This window comes from Hibiscus syriacus, unplaced genomic scaffold, assembly GCF_006381635.1.
Source record: "Hibiscus syriacus cultivar Baekdansim isolate YM2019G1 unplaced genomic scaffold, ASM638163v2 tig00110403_pilon, whole genome shotgun sequence".
NCBI lineage: Eukaryota > Viridiplantae > Streptophyta > Magnoliopsida > Malvales > Malvaceae > Hibiscus > Hibiscus syriacus.
Genome location: NW_024062723.1, coordinates 869,882 through 886,313, shown reverse-complemented (window position 1 = coordinate 886,313; position 16,432 = coordinate 869,882). Strand labels below are relative to the sequence as shown.

The 16,432-nt window shown below is 35.0% G+C and overlaps 2 protein-coding genes and 1 pseudogene across 3 annotated transcripts; 1 reads left to right on the top strand and 2 right to left on the bottom strand.

Annotated features, from left to right (window-relative positions):
• Positions 1 to 768: 768 nt before the first annotated feature.
• LOC120123773 lies at positions 769 to 5,533 on the top strand. 2 transcript variants are annotated; one of them, XM_039142600.1, is made up of 7 exons: positions 769 to 967; positions 1,208 to 1,608; positions 3,384 to 3,500; positions 3,869 to 4,171; positions 4,429 to 4,499; positions 4,999 to 5,103; positions 5,267 to 5,533. In XM_039142600.1, the coding sequence occupies exons 4-7, from the start codon at positions 4,060 to 4,062 to the stop codon at positions 5,396 to 5,398; spliced, it is 420 nt and encodes a 139-aa protein (XP_038998531.1). In that variant the 5' UTR covers positions 769 to 967; positions 1,208 to 1,608; positions 3,384 to 3,500; positions 3,869 to 4,059; the 3' UTR covers positions 5,399 to 5,533. The 2 variants fall into 2 exon arrangements, with proteins under 2 accessions (XP_038998531.1, XP_038998532.1); XM_039142601.1 differs by lacking the exons at positions 769 to 967; positions 1,208 to 1,608 and adding an exon at positions 3,085 to 3,284.
• A 602-nt stretch (positions 5,534 to 6,135) lies between these two features.
• Positions 6,136 to 9,407, bottom strand: LOC120123914 (annotated as a pseudogene).
• Positions 9,408 to 11,018: 1,611 nt separating this feature from the next.
• On the bottom strand, positions 11,019 to 14,575 carry LOC120123772 (zinc finger CCCH domain-containing protein 34-like). The gene is made up of 7 exons (XM_039142599.1): positions 14,259 to 14,575; positions 13,997 to 14,142; positions 13,723 to 13,788; positions 13,441 to 13,551; positions 13,052 to 13,360; positions 12,669 to 12,971; positions 11,019 to 11,953 (listed from the first exon to the last, which is right to left on the bottom strand). Exons 1-7 carry the CDS (start codon positions 14,326 to 14,328, stop codon positions 11,555 to 11,557), a joined length of 1,404 nt encoding a protein of 467 aa, XP_038998530.1. The 5' UTR covers positions 14,329 to 14,575; the 3' UTR covers positions 11,019 to 11,554.
• Between the last annotated feature and the right edge of the window lie 1,857 nt (positions 14,576 to 16,432).

Genomic DNA, 16,432 nt, shown 5'->3' with positions numbered 1-16,432 from the left:
TAGTAAAAGATTATTTTATAACTTTTAAAATAATATTATATAATAAAGAGACAATTTATATATTTTACCATAAACAAAATTTTGAAATAATATTATCATGTAATTATCGCTAATTATTTTAAAAAATAGTCATTGTATTAAATTGACGTGGCGACTATTTAAAGCGAGTAATATCTACATCTAGTCGCGAGAGAGTAGAAATGAAAGAAGACATCGCGGCAAAGGAAAGAAAGGCAGGGCTGTCTTTCAGACAATTTCTGCTCATCTTCCCAAGTTATTGACTCCGACCAGACCATTTTATCAATTCCTCAATTATTATATTATATTTATTAGGTATAATATCAAATTTGGTCCTTCTATTTATAAAAAATTTCATTTCTTTGACTGTTTTACTTTTTTCATTAGCTTGATCATCTTCTTTTAATACGTCACCATCGTCAACCTTCACCAAAACTCATTAAAATTTCAAGAAAAATAATTTAATTTTATAAGATCTTTTTGTTTTTGTTTTTAGGAAGTTTTATATTTTAAATGATTTTATAAATTCTTATTTTTTAGAATTAATCATGATGATACTTTTTTTAATAAAAATGGTGGTAGATTAATTATATTGATGAAAGAAAGTAAAAGAGTCAAACGGGTTAAAGAGAAAGAAAGAAAGTTCAAAGTGAATATCACCTAAAGTATAGGGTCTAACTAAGTATTAACCTTTTTATTATAGAATTACTATATGAAAAATTTCTATAATAGAGGGAAAGATTTGTTCTTTCGTGTATCTTCGCACCGTCTTTTGATTCTTCGTTCATTATTTTGGTTGGGTTGCATGAATTATTGACTGATTTATTTATTTATAATTCTTGCAATTTAATCAGTGGGTTTCTTGTGAGCTTATCCAAGAATTACCATGCATGCAACTGAAGCAGAATCTGGAGCTGTCAGCAATGGAATTTCAAAGGATTCTTCTCAGGTTCTTCTTTTCCCTTTACATATATTTATGGATTTGTAGACAAATTATGTTTTTGCTTTAGTTTCCAGAGATGGGTTTTCTAATGTTCATTACTAGTTCTTTGTTTGATGATCTCTCATGCTGTTTGGGGTTATGAATTTGATGTTTCTGATTTCGTTTGTGTTTCTGGTAATGTTGAAATTCTTGTCGGCTTTGCTGAAGAAATTACTTGAATCGAGTTGAATTTTCATAACATTGCAGGCAAATTCACCGAAACCCTTACATAGCAAACCTTCTAAGCCCGGAACAAGCGGTCGGTCGTCGGATCTTTCGCTGCAAATACCTCCTAGAGCGGTAGGATTTGGTAGCCGTAGTGGAAAGGGTTTACTTCAATCCCAGGGTTCCAGCAAAGGTGGTTCTTCACCTGGAGGCTTCCTGCGTGGCTTAAGCTTCAAGATAAGAGGTAACACGGCCGATGGCGAGCGGAGCTCTCTCCTCACTCCGACAACAGCCGAGTCCCAAAAGTCCGATTATGGCTGGTTTTCTATCCCCATTCTTTTGGAAAAGATGTACATCGCTGCCTTTACTCCGGCATCGAATTGTCCCCGTCGGTTACCATGCCTGGCTCAGAAAGGATGGCTGGCGAACAACACAAATTGAATGTACGTATCGTATAGTTCTGGCTGTTTTTGATTCGTCTTAACGTTTTTCCTGCTGTAGATATTGAAAATTTGATTCGACCGACTTTTGGAACAAAATTCGGACACTGGCATATATATTATGCTAAAAGATTACATTATCCTTCATGTCAAGACTGATCTTTGGCTTTCCTAGGAAATCGACTGCATTTCTTAGATCGATCACCTCATTAGCATGGTGAAAACTGAAAATATCTGACAAGTATCGTTTTATTGTCAAAATAATTCCGTTTTTTTTAAAAAATAAATTCTTGTTGATCAACGGAATAAATTTTTGTTTCGGTAATTCACCGATTACAGTCTACTGAGCCCAACTCCTGTGACTTATTTCTCTCTCTTGTGAACGATAACCCAAAATCTATTTATTGAACTGCCACTCAATTTCCCTTAACAGACCGCCATTAAGTGTGTTCACATAAAGTCAAACTTGCTACCAGCCGTTTCTTCTTCTCAACTATAAATCAAAATAACTTTCGAGCCAAAGTTGACTTTTTGATTAAAAAGTGTTTTGATTTTAAAAAGATAGGTCGATTACCAATCCTATTTCTCCATAAAATTGAGAAAATAACTTAAAATTATTTTAGTGCTTTTCAATCCTCACTATAGGGATTCAGTCATCGCTTCAGCCCTCGACTTTAGAGAAATTAGCTAAGTATAACAATCATACTTAGGATCTTTAAAAATAAAAAAAACAAAGAAAAATTTTAGAATATAAAAGAAAATAAAACTTTTATAAAATCAGAGGAAAGAATAAAAATAATTTATGAATGTGTTTCTAGACTTATTCTGAGAGGGTATTTATTAGGGTTTCAAATAACGGTCCGCAACCGCGATAGCGCCCGCGAAATAGCGGTAGCGCTACCTTTTGATATACCCGCTACGGCCGTAATAGCGCCCGCTATGGCCGCAATCGCGGTAAACATGAAATGACCGAAAACGTGATTGAGACTTGAAACCATGATTTTATAGCTTTTAAAATCTTAAAAATAAGGAAAATATAATTCCTAAAATAAAGAGATAATTCCTAATGAAAATATTTAAACTATTTAACTAAAATACTAAAAACAAAATAAACAAAATATTAAAAATAAAGAATAAGATAAAATAAATATTAACTAATATCATAAAAATATGAGTTTAACTCAAATTTGAATTGCAAAAACGTGTGACTGATCTATTCGTCCTTTTAGAAGCATTGACTGGACCTTTTAAAAGGTGTTGACTCATCGCCTTGTCAGATGCGTCATGCCCGGAGTCATGCCCACTAATCCAACCTTGATTACGAAAAAACTGCATAATTATGTCATTTTAGTGCAATTTCCAAAATCTAATGTACTGCACAAAAATGAATCAAACGAACAAATCAACCACAAAACTAACAATTAAGGAGCAATTAAAAAAATAATAATACCAAATGAACCACTATCAATATCATTGTAGTAAAGAAACGGCTAAATTCGTTTTTAGCAAAACACGAGTATATATTTTCACTTTCTAAGGCTTTTTTTAATCTATGTTACTATGACACTTGTGCGAGTATTGAGTACAGTATGTGTCCGATATGATCCGCGTTATGAAGAGGGTCCAAGTATATGTCGGACATGGATATTTCAAGCATCGTGAAGAGCCGAAGCAACATAGTATTTTAGATCTTCCTGTAGCTTATGGGGAAAAGATCCAAATCAATTTTGTAAGAGTAGTTTAAAGCATTTTGAGATGGTTATTGTAATTTTATGCAGAAACAGCAAAGCCTACAGTGGTTTCAAGGTCCCTTTCAGTGCCCGGACGAAATATGTTATAGTGAGATCCGCATCTTTCGATTCGTAAAGAGAATGTCCCTGCAGATAACAGTGATGGTATGTAGTTGTAAATACATTAATGACTACTTTCTAATTTTTTCATCCCTATTATTCGAGTAACCTTTTAGTGTCATTGCTTCAACTTGTGTTTGGTCGAACTTGGATGTAAGTGCTGGATACAAGTATTTGTCGGCACCAATATGTTGGTCTTTTAAGGGTTTTCTATGTATTTTGATGGCCCTTGGGAGTATCGTATACTCGTAACCATGTCCAGATATGTGTCGTACATGTGTGTTAATTCAAATACATGACCATGCAAATTGGTGAATTTGAAACTCGTGTTTTTCAACTTTTTGACTTCATTTATTGTTGGTTTATTGGTCTTGAGTTTTGAGGTTGGTTTTTCTATTCATGCGAATGTGCAGATATCAATCCTGTTCCTGCAGAAAGATGATGAGGAGATTCCGGAAGAGGAAGCTGTGTGCAGATCTGCTTTGATGAATGTGATGAGCAACACAACTCAAAATGGAATGCAGTTGCAAAGGTGCCCTACAACTTGTGCATGAAGCGTGCGCCATTAATGGTTTAGTACGAGAGGAAACAAAAACTGTGAGGTATGCGGGCAAGAAGTGAGGAACTTACCTGTAACTCTGCTACGGGTGCCTACTATGGCTCGAAGGGTAATAGACAGAACGTTAATCCACAGAGATTTCCATCGAAACTGCGAGGTATATCAGCTTCTTATCTGCATCTAATAATTGTTTGATCTTGAACTCTGTCACTTTGATAATGAATTTGAATCTAATGGCATTCTCTTCGAATACTTTCTTGAATAGATATTTGTTTAATATATATATCGAGCACTGTTCTCTTTTATTTAGATCTCTATGTCAACCTCCACCAAGCATGTCAATTATCTATGTTAGTCTGACCTGAGAATTGGTTGTTTTCTTGTTTTTAACTTAAAGACTACTTCAATATGCAGTGCCTGCAGATTTCGTGGTTCTCGTGTTGATTAGCACGATATGCTATTTCTTCTTCCTTGAGCAACTACTGGTATGCTTTTGTGCCTTATCGAAAATTTGAACAGACTCGGATGGATATATCCATATTCTAATGTGTCGGATTTTGGTGTACTTCAGTCGGAGCAACGTAGGACCAACATGTGGCTAAAAACTTATATATTGTTAAGTATACTTGTAAACTTATCTATATTGTATTCGGAATGTGTCGGATTTTGGTTGTACTTCAGTCGGAGCAACGTAGGACCAACATGTGGCTAAAAAATTATATATTGTTAAGTATACTTGTAAACTTATCTATATTGTCATATAGGGTGTGGGTGTAGATTGTAGAATGAGTATGTACTAGGCACGGGTATGTTCAATTTTTGAAGTTTTTCCATGTTTTTGGGGTCTTCAGAGGGTTATATCCTTATACTCGTGTCTAAAAATGTATCCGACACGGTGTTGACATACTTCAGTTAAATGAAGAGTCGGAGTAACACATCCTTTGTAGATTGACGACGTTGATTTCGTGCCTCGTGATTTTGTAGATTCAGGACATGAAGAGAGAAGCAATTATGATTGCCGCGCCATTTGCATTTACCCTAGGCCTGTTTGCAATCGTCGCATTAACCGTTCATCTATTGTATGGTGTGGTGAGCAATAATTTAAAAGCATAACTTTTCTCGGAAGCAATCGCATGAGCAGTATCAATAGAAATGCTTTTTTGAATGCTTTGTACCGGAATATGTACCGAAATGCATCCTGAAACCGGGGCTCAACATGATGTTCTCAGAAACTCTCGATGTCTTTCTGCAGGTCCATATGAAGGCTGTTTTCGCTATACTGATTTCTGGAACGGTAAGTTCGGGACAGATGGCACTCAACTCATTGTATATATACTGTTTCGGTTGGCGAGTTCAAGTTGCCGGAAATTCAAGCCCGGTGTGATTCGATTCGATCTAATGATTGCGGTCTGAAATGTAGTACGTTCGTAGCAGTTGTTTTGTAGTTTCTACTGAAATAAAAATGGCCTTAGAAACATCAGAGTTTTTTCACAATTATATAATAGTAATTATTATTTTCTTTGTGGCGTGTTTAGATGAGAGTATGTGTACTTTTCATACGAAAATAATGTATGTTTTTATCTTGTTTCGTACAAGCTGAAACACATTCAGTTTTGTTCGTTTCGAGTAAATCGGATTAAATCGGATTCGGATACCAACAATCAATCTTTCCAGTAACGGAACTCAAACCATCAAAGTGAAGGCAAGCCAATGTAGACGATTAAGAGTGAGAGACCGGAGTAAATTACATAAAGAACACGATGATGGCGGTGATGACGCATTAACGATAGTAAAATGAAACGGGTAGTTACACAATATGATGGCGATGATCATACATGAATGACAATATAATGAAACCCCTTTGTATAAAGCCGAAAGAAGAAAGAAGGATCGATTGGATATACATACATGACACAAACCTATGAGTCCGATAGTCGGACTCAACGATAAGACTGATGAGATAGATATCCACACAAAACTAGTAAGTTTTCCATAGACAAGACCAACAATGATATGGCAAAACTACGACCATCTTCCCAACATCTCTTGTAGCAGGAAACTAGAAAAAAAAAATACACACGCAATAAATACATAGATTAACATGCTGCATATATTGTTTTTGCCTGCGGATTACCTGTGTGAATTCTCCAAATCGATTAACTACTCTCGATCCGTTCTTTTAACTGTGTTCTTCCTTCAACCATGTAACTGAAGCATTCGGTTTCGAACCATAGGACAAGCAACAACAGCCCAACTTAGAAAAATGCAACTTATTTCCTGTGGGTAGATATGGGGATGGTTTATCTTCGAAGTCTTCTTCTTTTCCGGTGACAACCCTTAAATCGATAAATGATGCCTTTGATTGGAAGAGCATAATGACATGAATAGTATTCAGGTAGCATCAATCATCTGTACCATCAAAGCTACCCCATTGTGTTTCCTCGTTTTCTCTCCCTCCAGTTCTCACCCCATACTTTGGCCTCTGCAACAGCACGTTCTCTATCAAGAACACGATTATGTGGCGTTTCCCTTGCTGTCACAGCATTCACAGGGCTGTCTCGATTAGATTCTTGTCGTTCTGAATCATCTGAATCCCATTTTCTCCCTGACCCCCCACCAGCTTGATTCCTACCCAACAATGCACCGGTGCTCGAATCTCTAGCATGATGCCTCTTCCTGTAATCAGGTGAATTTCTATGGGTAGAGGGGGAACCATGCTGTCCACGACCACCGGGGCTATCCAACCCATCTGGCATACTCCTATCATCCTTGAGCCTCAGAGTTGATGAACTGACCCTGTTGCTTTGATTGCTGGGTCCATTCGGGTCATAGGTTTGTGAGGCTAAATACGTAACGGCCGTCACAACATCGCCTATTAGAGGCCTTGTAGCAGCTTGTTCCTGCAAACACATCGCTGCAACTGCAAGAGCTTGGTATAGTCCTCGCATTGGATAACGACCTTGTAGTAGCGGATCAGCCATTTTTGGAAACTTCCTACGATCTTTGAAAAGTGGCCGTGCCTACAGAGCCCCATTTTAACAAGAGAGAAAAGAATCACAAAATGACTTGATTTAAGTCAAAGTAGCAATAAATTTCGGAAGTAATCTCTAATGTCTGAACTATGGCACAGCTGAAAAGAAAAAATACCTACCCATGCAACGAGATTCTGCTCTCCAGGAGCACGCATACTATCAATGGCCTTGCGCCCTGTGATAAGCTCGAGAAAGACGACTCCAAAACTATAGACATCAGATTTTAGAGTGAGCTGGCCAGTCATTGCATATTCTGGAGCAAAACCATAAGTGCCCATCACACGAGTGGACACATGGGTTTTGTCACCAACAGGACCCAGTTTTGCAAGACCAAAATCGGATAATTTGGGGTGGTAGCCTTCGTCAAGAAGGATGTTCGATGATTTTAAGTCTCTGTATATAACGGGAGGATTAGCTTTATCATGCAAGTATTCCAATCCCTTGGCTGCACCAGCTGCAATCTTCATTCTTGTATTCCAGCCCAGAGGTTCCTTGCCCGTGGAAGATCTAAAAACAAAATTAAAAAAATTTGTGGTCCACCAAAATTGCGATTCTTGAATTGTAACCTTATTGATTGCTTATTATTCATACTTATTCATACTAAAATTCCGATGTCCAGATACATAGAAATAGTTTCATTATGTGTGCTTATTCGACACACATAAGTAGACAAAAGATAGAGATAAATAGGGACGAAAGAGGGGGTCATTTTATCTTTAATTCATGTTACCAATCGGCATTTATATCTAGCAAATCTAGCAGTAGTATAGAACACCATGTAGCGAAATTCAGCATCAACCTAATGGCTAGGCAGTGCATTAAAATATATACCAAACATCTTTCAGGGAGCTAAAAATGGTGTTAAGGAAATCAGTAACGAAAAACAGTTTGTCGAACAAAAATTATTCTACCTGCATTATAATTCTTCAAATCTCAAAAATCTTACTAAAAAGGTATTAACTCTTAATAGCCTCTTAAACCTCTATAAGGAGGTGGTGTTATACCAAAGTCGACCAAGCAGCTTCATCACACATAACTTGGTAATAACACTACAAACTCGGTGCAATTTACTAAGTGATTCATTTTTATGTTGACGGACCAATTAACGCAAGGGCTAGCGGAGTGCAAGTAACATGAAAACCAAAAGATGGGCATCCTTACCATGTAAATGCCATCAGCACAATAACCAATCAGGTTGACGAGGTTCGAGTGGTGTAAGAGGCTAAGCATGAGAACTTCAACAAGAAATTCTCTTTCCCTGAAGACCATTTCTATCAAGCTGTTTGACGGCAACTATCTGCAAATGAGCATTTAACATCACTCGGATCCCAAGACTATCATACAAAGCAAACAACTTGAGTACAATCCCATAAAATAGGAAATTTTATAACACACAGAGATTGGCATTTGTTTCAAGGCTGTTACAGACCTGTGCTGTACTCTCCAAACGACCTTTGTAAACACGTCCAAAGCCACCTTCCCCCAACAGACATTCCTGCCTAAAGTTCTTTGTGGCAGCAGCAAGCTCTCGAAATGTAAATGTTTGGGCCGCAATATTTTCTGTCGGTCCATTTTTAGATATTGCAGGTTCCATTTTAGAATCAGAACCACTCCGAGATTTTGATTTTCTGTTCAGATAATGAATCACAAAACCAGATAAGATGAAAGAAGAAAGATATCTAGAATAACAATTAAAGGAGCAGAACAAAACTTAAATGCCGTTTTCCCATAATTGAGACCATAAAGAGTAAAAGAGAGTATGAATGCTATAAAACTGAGTCATCCGGAAACAGAGACGGTCTCTCTTATAACTTTAGAACTTTGCACTGTTATACAGTTCTTCGATATGATTGTATACGATTCAAAATTTATAAATTCGATGCTCGGTTTAACATCAAAGTGAAATGAGAAACCTCTATAGACCATTTACTTCACTACATTCTTACAACATGTGCAGGAACATTCCAATTCTCACTTAAAATGCATTTACTAGCATTATTCTACCTTAACATCACAATTATGGATGAACAATAAATTAAAACAAAATCCGAAAACCTATGTATCGAAAACTAAAACCAGATCTCTCAAACTATTCCTCAGGCCCTCCAGATAGGGTAAAATTCAAACAAGTATACCAACAAAACCAACACTCAAAGCTAAAACTATAGATAAATCCATAAGCCATATAATTCAATCAAATGCACCCCCCATAAGTTCATCAAATCAAGCTACCAACATATTCAAACAGCTGATCAAAAACCAACAAATTCATATCAACAGAAGCAAAATTGGGCTAAAAGAATGAAATTGATTTACCCAAACTAACTCTATTAACATGATGAGACTGTCCAACAGAGCCATCTTTAGCTGAATCCTTCTTGCTCAGTTCTTAATGGAGCCCCACCATTAGTCTCTTCCTTCTCTGATGATCCGAAACAAGGAAAACCCCACCACCACCCATAATCGAAACCCAAGAAGGAAACCTAGATTTAAAAACCCAAGCTTTAACACAATTCTTCAAGAATTACTCCACGTCATCCTACTTTCACCCCCTTTTTCACAAAATCACTGTTTCCCTTGAGAAAAATTCAAACTTTACCAAGTGTTTTCCTGTCTTAAGCTTCACACGATCTCAAGTGCATGTCGAAGACAAAGATCGCGTCACTCCGGACAGATCGACAAGTGAAGAACAAAAGAACATGTTATGTTGTTTAAGAACTAAGGACGGTATTCGATCCCAAAAAATAGAGAGAAGGTAAATAAAAGGGAAATATATATATATATATATATATATATATATATATATCCACTAATTAATTATCCGAGCATTAAAAATAAATAATTAATCGATGAATATTTAGAATATAAAAGAAATAAAAATATTCGAAATTAAAAAAATAAGAAAATTAATTATCCACTAATTTTGTTAGGGCTAGTCGAGATATTTATTTTATAAATAAATCTAAAACCTTTAGTCAAAAAAATTATTTGTCAACTCAAACTTAAAAAAAAAATTGTGTAAAAAGTATAAAACTTATCAATCATAAAAAGAATTATACATAATATTTATTGATTTAAAATTTACTAGTTATTTATATATAATTATTTTATAACTTTTGATAAATTTAATAATTATTTTATATTTTAAAAAAGACTTAATACCAAAATAAATGTCTAAACTATATTACTTTTTCTGAATAAGTGCCTCTAAAGTATTTTTCTACTCATCTCGATGTCTAACGTTACAAACAATATCATTTTAAGTGTCTAGGTTGACAACGGCGTTTATTTTCCTTTAAGTGACACCTATCATAATATTGTGATTTAAAAATTATTTTTTAAAAAATATTAAAATATTATGACATTTATAAAAAAAAATATTAACTTTTCTTAAATTATAAAAAAAACCCTCAAAATGAAGGTGAGGTCGACCGATCACAATTTCATAAGAGTTTTGGTCACGAGGGAGGTGAGGATGGACAGAGTTTCGTCGACGACAAAAGGCGATGGCTAATATTATTTAAGGGTTAAAATGAAAGTTTTTAAAGTTTTAGAGTTATTTTAAAATTTTTATTTTTTTTAATATATAATTTTTATTTTTATTTTTTAAATAATTTTTTTAAAATATCATATTGTGACATGTTTTTTAACGGGGAAAATTAAAGCCTAAAATGGCAACATTTACAATGTTATTCGGTATTAAAATGAATCAAAAACACCTATTTGCAAAAAGAATCAAACGCACGTATTCGAAAAAAATGATATAATTTTAACACTTACTCAAGTATTAAACCTTTAAAAAATTTATCTTAATTGTATCATAGGAAAATAAATAAACAAGTTTCTTTTATTTTTTTTAAAATATTTATAGAATGATTAATGACAATAACATACATGCATAAACATAATTTTCTTTTCATTTCCCCTCATCCTTCCAAATTTCTGCTGAAAACATTACAGTGAAAAATAATTCACATAAATGATGTACCAAACAATGTCAAAGCATGTCCATTTTCACAACATGATTATGTATGTATCTACGCCCATACATATGTATGACTTTCGTTGAGAGTTTGTTCATAAATTATTTTCTTCACATCCACCACAGATAAAACGTGGGGTTAGGGGCAACAAGGCAATCAAGTTCCTTTCTAGGCTGAATCCGGAACTCGTCCCGATATTGAACCTAAAATCCGAGAATGATGGGGGTGAACAACACAGATGATGTTGAGGGAAGAATGCTAAGGATCCTATATTTGTTTCCTCCATAAACAAATGCTATGGACTTGGAAAACTGGATGAGTTGACTCGGTTCTCCCCGATGTAAATGCGGGTTCCTCGGTGGTTATTCAATAGCATGGTGTATAGGGTTTTGCTGAATTTTTTACGGTTTGGTCACCGGCTTATTTGAGATGAAATATATCCTATGATAGTTACAAGAAAATATAATGATGGAACCATGACCTCGATCGAAAAAAAAACAGGATTGAGGTGGTTGCTCCTTTCTCTTAGCTTGAAGCATGTGGCTCACTGTCTTCGTCGCTGCCACCGCCAGTAGAAGGGGCAGAACTCCGACTGCTCTGTTGTGTGCGTGAATGACGAACAGGTGCACCTTTGGAGAAAACTGGACCAACCGATTCACTTGAAGCGCTCGCCGATGATGACATTATGGCTGGAGCAGAATCCTTGCTAGACCCTGAAAGAACTTCGGGTCGTAAATCCGAAGATGAGGATGAAGGAGCTAGAGTGCCTATTGTGGATCCAACAGGATAGGGGGCAACAGGCATATCAGCAAGAGAAGACGCAGATGGACTGTAACTTAACATTCCCATAGGATGGTCGAACCTGCAAGCCGCTCCGAACTTGCACACTCCATGTTGCGAGTAGTGAGTGCAAGGTGGTGCACCCTGATAGAAAACACATGAAATGAGTAGACGAACAATGGCTTATGAGGAAACAACTCAATATATGTCACACAGCTAATGTACTGAAAAGAAACCATAGAATAAAACATAATCAGAAATTCATGTAACGAGATGATAGCATGTCCTAATGTTAAATAGCCCGGTTTAAAAAACATCGGAAGAAGGAAACCAAGAAAGGAAGCTAATACACCAGGACCAAAGCAACAGATTCCGTTGTAGCTTCTTCAAACTTTTGCAGTTTTCAGCTACAAGTATATGTATGAATACATTAACATGAATAACCTCAGAAAATCCAGCGAACACATTCCCTTTCATCAAGCTTTGCTTTATCTGCCGTACATATAACCAAAACATGTTTTCCTAGAACAAAGTTCAAGTTAAAGACTCCAAGAATTGGCATAAGATGACGTTTGCCATGCTAGTCACCCAATATATTACAAAATCGAGTGGAAACAAATAGTTAAACTGTGTCCAATGAAAGGATATTGAGAATGAGGCTTACTTGCTAAAAAAGTTAATACATACTAGACAACAAGCTTCTAGTTATGTGAATGTCCAATAGATGCCAAAGAAAAACAGAAATAATCAACTGTTGCAAAAGCAATTGAGCAATCATTGACCGGTATTATGTACCAAACTTAAATCAATCTTGTATAAAGCATCATAATATTTCTAGGAAAATTTATGAAGTGCTTACGGGACGAAGTGGAAGACCAAGAGGGCTGAGGATGACATCTTTTGGTGCAAACACTTCTGGTGGATGATGATATCTACAGGAGGATCCATATTTGCAACGACCAGTCTTCATATAATACTGACATTCTGGTTGCCCAGGTCTCTCTGGAAAAGACTCATCCTCTTGAATACTACTTGAAGGCCGAAAATTGGATGATACAAATTGATAAGATCCAGTATAGGCAAGTGCTGAAGGAGATAATGGTGTTGCCCCAAAAGTTGAGCTTGATCGAGCAGTGGGTTGAGTACCAGGATTGGCAGGTGCCTGCATCAAGCGCATTAAGAACTACAAACATAAAAATTTAACAGTATACTCAAATGTTGAGGGAACTGAATAAAACCTACCAGATACGGATTCCAACTTGGAACACCTGGGGAAAGTAGCAAAGGACCATAGGGGCCTTGCACATAGGAGCCTGGCATCAGTGGAGGCCTTGCCATTACAGCTCCATATTGTTCGGAGGAAGGGCCAGATGGTGACTGCACTGTGGAATACACACTTGGAGAAGGAACTGGTGTAGGTGCAGGCGCAACTTGTGGTGCTGGAGATGGTACTGGAACCTGCATAGCTGGCGGTGCAGGATGATGGAATTTACATGTTGCACCAAATTTACATTGCCCGGTCTTTACATAGTATGAACACTCCTTTTCACCCTGTTCTTAAGATTGATCAAATTATATGCAAACTTAACAATACGCATCTAAATTTCATGTTAATGTCAGGTAATACAAACCAGGCGTAATGGATATCCGAAATAATTCAGTGGCACAGAACTACCTCCCAGCTTAGGATGATGGTACTTACAGGAAGCACCGTATTTGCATGCTCCCGTCCTCATATAATACTACAAATCAATGAAAACAAAAGCCATAAACAACATAAAACCAAAACTCTATCCTTTAAAAAAAAGTGACATTAACTTGCCTTTATCTACAAGAATTAAGCAACGCAAGTTATTGCATACTATTTCGGCATACATATCTTGAATTTTTCGAACAGTTTAAACAAAAAGTACCTGACAAACTGGCTGGCCTGCTCTCTCCGGATACTCTCCGACACTGCTTCTTCCACCTCCCATAACCTAAGGCAATTATCACCATGACATTTCTTTCACCAATCAAAACATATGATCATCAAACTTGTGCTAAAATTTCGATTCCCAATTACTCTATTGCAGACACGGAAAAGAAAACTTAGCATCTTAACCCTAAAATTCGAAATCCCATCACTCCAAAGATCATGAATTCGTGATAAAAAAAACAATAATTCGATCAAATAATATGTATTACCCCAGCACGTTCACGTGGATGATTGAACCGACAATTCGAACCATAGCCACAAAACCCAGTCCTCAAATAGTAAATACAATCAGCTTCGTCTGGTCGTTCCGGGTATGATTCCGACCCTCCCTCTAATCCCAACCTCCAAACCGGCTCTACATCTCAAACGAAAACCCCATATCAGATCGTACATTATCAAATACATAAATAAGCAAACTAATCCAAAAAAAAACCCAAATCCGAAAACGAAAATTTCATGAGTACTATTTACCTTCGAGCCCCGTTTCGGATCCCGGAGCAGTCCATTCCGGTTGGGGATCGGACTCTGGGTTCCGCTCCATTAAACGTACAAACAACAACCACAAATAACCTTGTTTGTAATTCGATCAAATGGATGCGTATGTCTAATTTCCTATATAGAAGACGAAAAAACAGAGAAAATAACCAACCTTCCGTTATCCCTCTTTTCCTCCTTTCTTACACAAACAAGAAAAAAAAACAGTTTTTTCTGCTGTTTCTGGGGGTGTCTAAATTTTCTTTCACCTTCTCTCTCAGCTTCAGTTTTTCCAAGTAATTTGCCGTTTGTTTGATCATTCTCTCTCTTCTTTTTCGGTGTTTTTTAATGCGTCGGTTGTTTATATACGCGCCAAATAGATTGGGGGAGAGGAAAAATAATAAAATAAAGCTTAAACTGTTTATTTACTTAAATTATCAATTTTGATATTTTTTAATACTTAAATTATCAAATATTTAAACTTTTAATTTTTTTAAAATCATACCTAACATTTAGTTTTTGTTCCATTTTAGTATCCACCGTTAAAAATTTAAAACGTTTAGTACTTAAATTATTAGTTTTAGTTCGTTTTAGTACCTAAAATTTCAAAAAATAACATTAAATTTTGAACACGAGTGCTAAAATAAAACAAAAATTAAAATTTAGATATAAATTTGAAAAATTAAGAGTTTAAGTACTAAAATATACCAAATTTAATAATAGTTTAAGTACTAAATACGTAATTTAACCTAAAATAAAATTGAAGTTAAAAAAGGTTAATTCCACATGATGTTCCCAAACTAAGGTTTAAATTTTAATTTTAATACAAATAAAATTTTAAAATATATATACTTATCATAATTTTTTTTTTGCATCATATTAGATGTAAGCTATCAATGAAATAGCTAATTTTAAAATTGAATTATATCGTTTAAATATTTAAAGATTAATTAAAATTTAAACAATAATTCAATGATGTAGGATAGAATTAACTCTTATCTTAATTTATCGGATAAATTATGTGCTTAGTACCTAAACTATCAATTTTAATCCATTTTAATACTTAAATTATCAGTACTGATCCGTTTTAGTACCTAAACTTTAAAAAAATTAAATGATACCTAAATTTTAATTTTATTTTAATACACTTATTCAAAATAATAGTCAGAATTAGTTGAAGTAAGTAATGGTGGAAAGTTGGTTAGGACTTTGGCTGCTTTGCGTTAACGTGGCCAAAAAAATATAATTAAATAAAAACGTGGCAAAAAAGGAGGTGTTTTATATTATATCTTCTTTAAAATTTAATGAACTAAATAAAATAAAGTACCACAAAATATCACATACTGGACACGTAGGTTTTGATGATGAAAAGATAAAATTTTTTAATGGCAACTTTTGTTAAATTTAATTTATCACTCTCATCTTTATCGTATTTTCGCATCAATTTAGTCTTTGAAGTTATTCAATTGTATCATTATATACCTTACTCCTAACTTAAAACCTAAATTATAAATCCTAAACCATAACATCATAACCTATAACCTATAAACCCTAAATCTAAACTCTAACTTAGAATTTATAATTTAGGGTTTTAAGTTAAGTGTAAGGTATAACATGATGCAATTGAATAATTTTGAGGATTAAATTAATGCGATAATAATATAGAGACGAAAATGATAAATTAGGTTTACTACAGGGATAAATGTGACTTTTAAGCTTTTTAAATTCAATTAAACAAATATATTAGTTAATTAGCTTGAATTAAGATATAATTTATATAAAAAAGTTGGAGTGAAAAATGTGACAAAAATATTTTTTTTGGTAAACTACACGAATAGTCACATTTATTTTCGGTCTGATCGATTTTGGTCATCAATTTAAAAATTAAGGATACATGGTCCCTAGCGTTATCGATCCGTTTGATTTTAGTATTTAACGTTATCGTTTCGTTTAATTTTAGTCCTTCAGCCGTTAACTCCCACTCGATTTTAGTCTCTCAGCTATGTCTCATGTTCGTTAAGTGTTAACAACAGAGGGAATTAAATTGGACAGACCGATAATATTAGGAACCATTTACCCTTAATTTTTAAATTGATGACCAAAGTCAGACAGACCCTAGACAAAAGGGATTATTCTCATAGTTTACCCAAATATTTAAATGAAGTAATAAC

What these genes read in the sequence shown, in the direction of transcription:
- LOC120123772 (XM_039142599.1), bottom strand. Translation starts at nt 14,328, where the DNA reads ATGGAGCGGAACCCAGAGTCCGATCCCCAACCGGAATGGACTGCTCCG. An exon ending in CAAGTTGGAATCCGTATCTG is followed by an intron (nt 12,972 to 13,051) that starts GTAGGTTTTATT and finishes CGCTTGATGCAG; the next exon opens with GCACCTGCCAATCCTGGTAC. An exon ending in TTGGTCTTCCACTTCGTCCC is followed by an intron (nt 11,954 to 12,668) that starts GTAAGCACTTCA and finishes GTTTTCTATCAG; the next exon opens with GGTGCACCACCTTGCACTCA.
- LOC120123773 (XM_039142600.1), top strand. Translation starts at nt 4,060, where the DNA reads ATGCGGGCAAGAAGTGAGGAACTTACCTGTAACTCTGCTACGGGTGCC. An exon ending in TCTTCCTTGAGCAACTACTG is followed by an intron (nt 4,500 to 4,998) that starts GTATGCTTTTGT and finishes GTGATTTTGTAG; the next exon opens with ATTCAGGACATGAAGAGAGA. An exon ending in TTCATCTATTGTATGGTGTG is followed by an intron (nt 5,104 to 5,266) that starts GTGAGCAATAAT and finishes GTCTTTCTGCAG; the next exon opens with GTCCATATGAAGGCTGTTTT.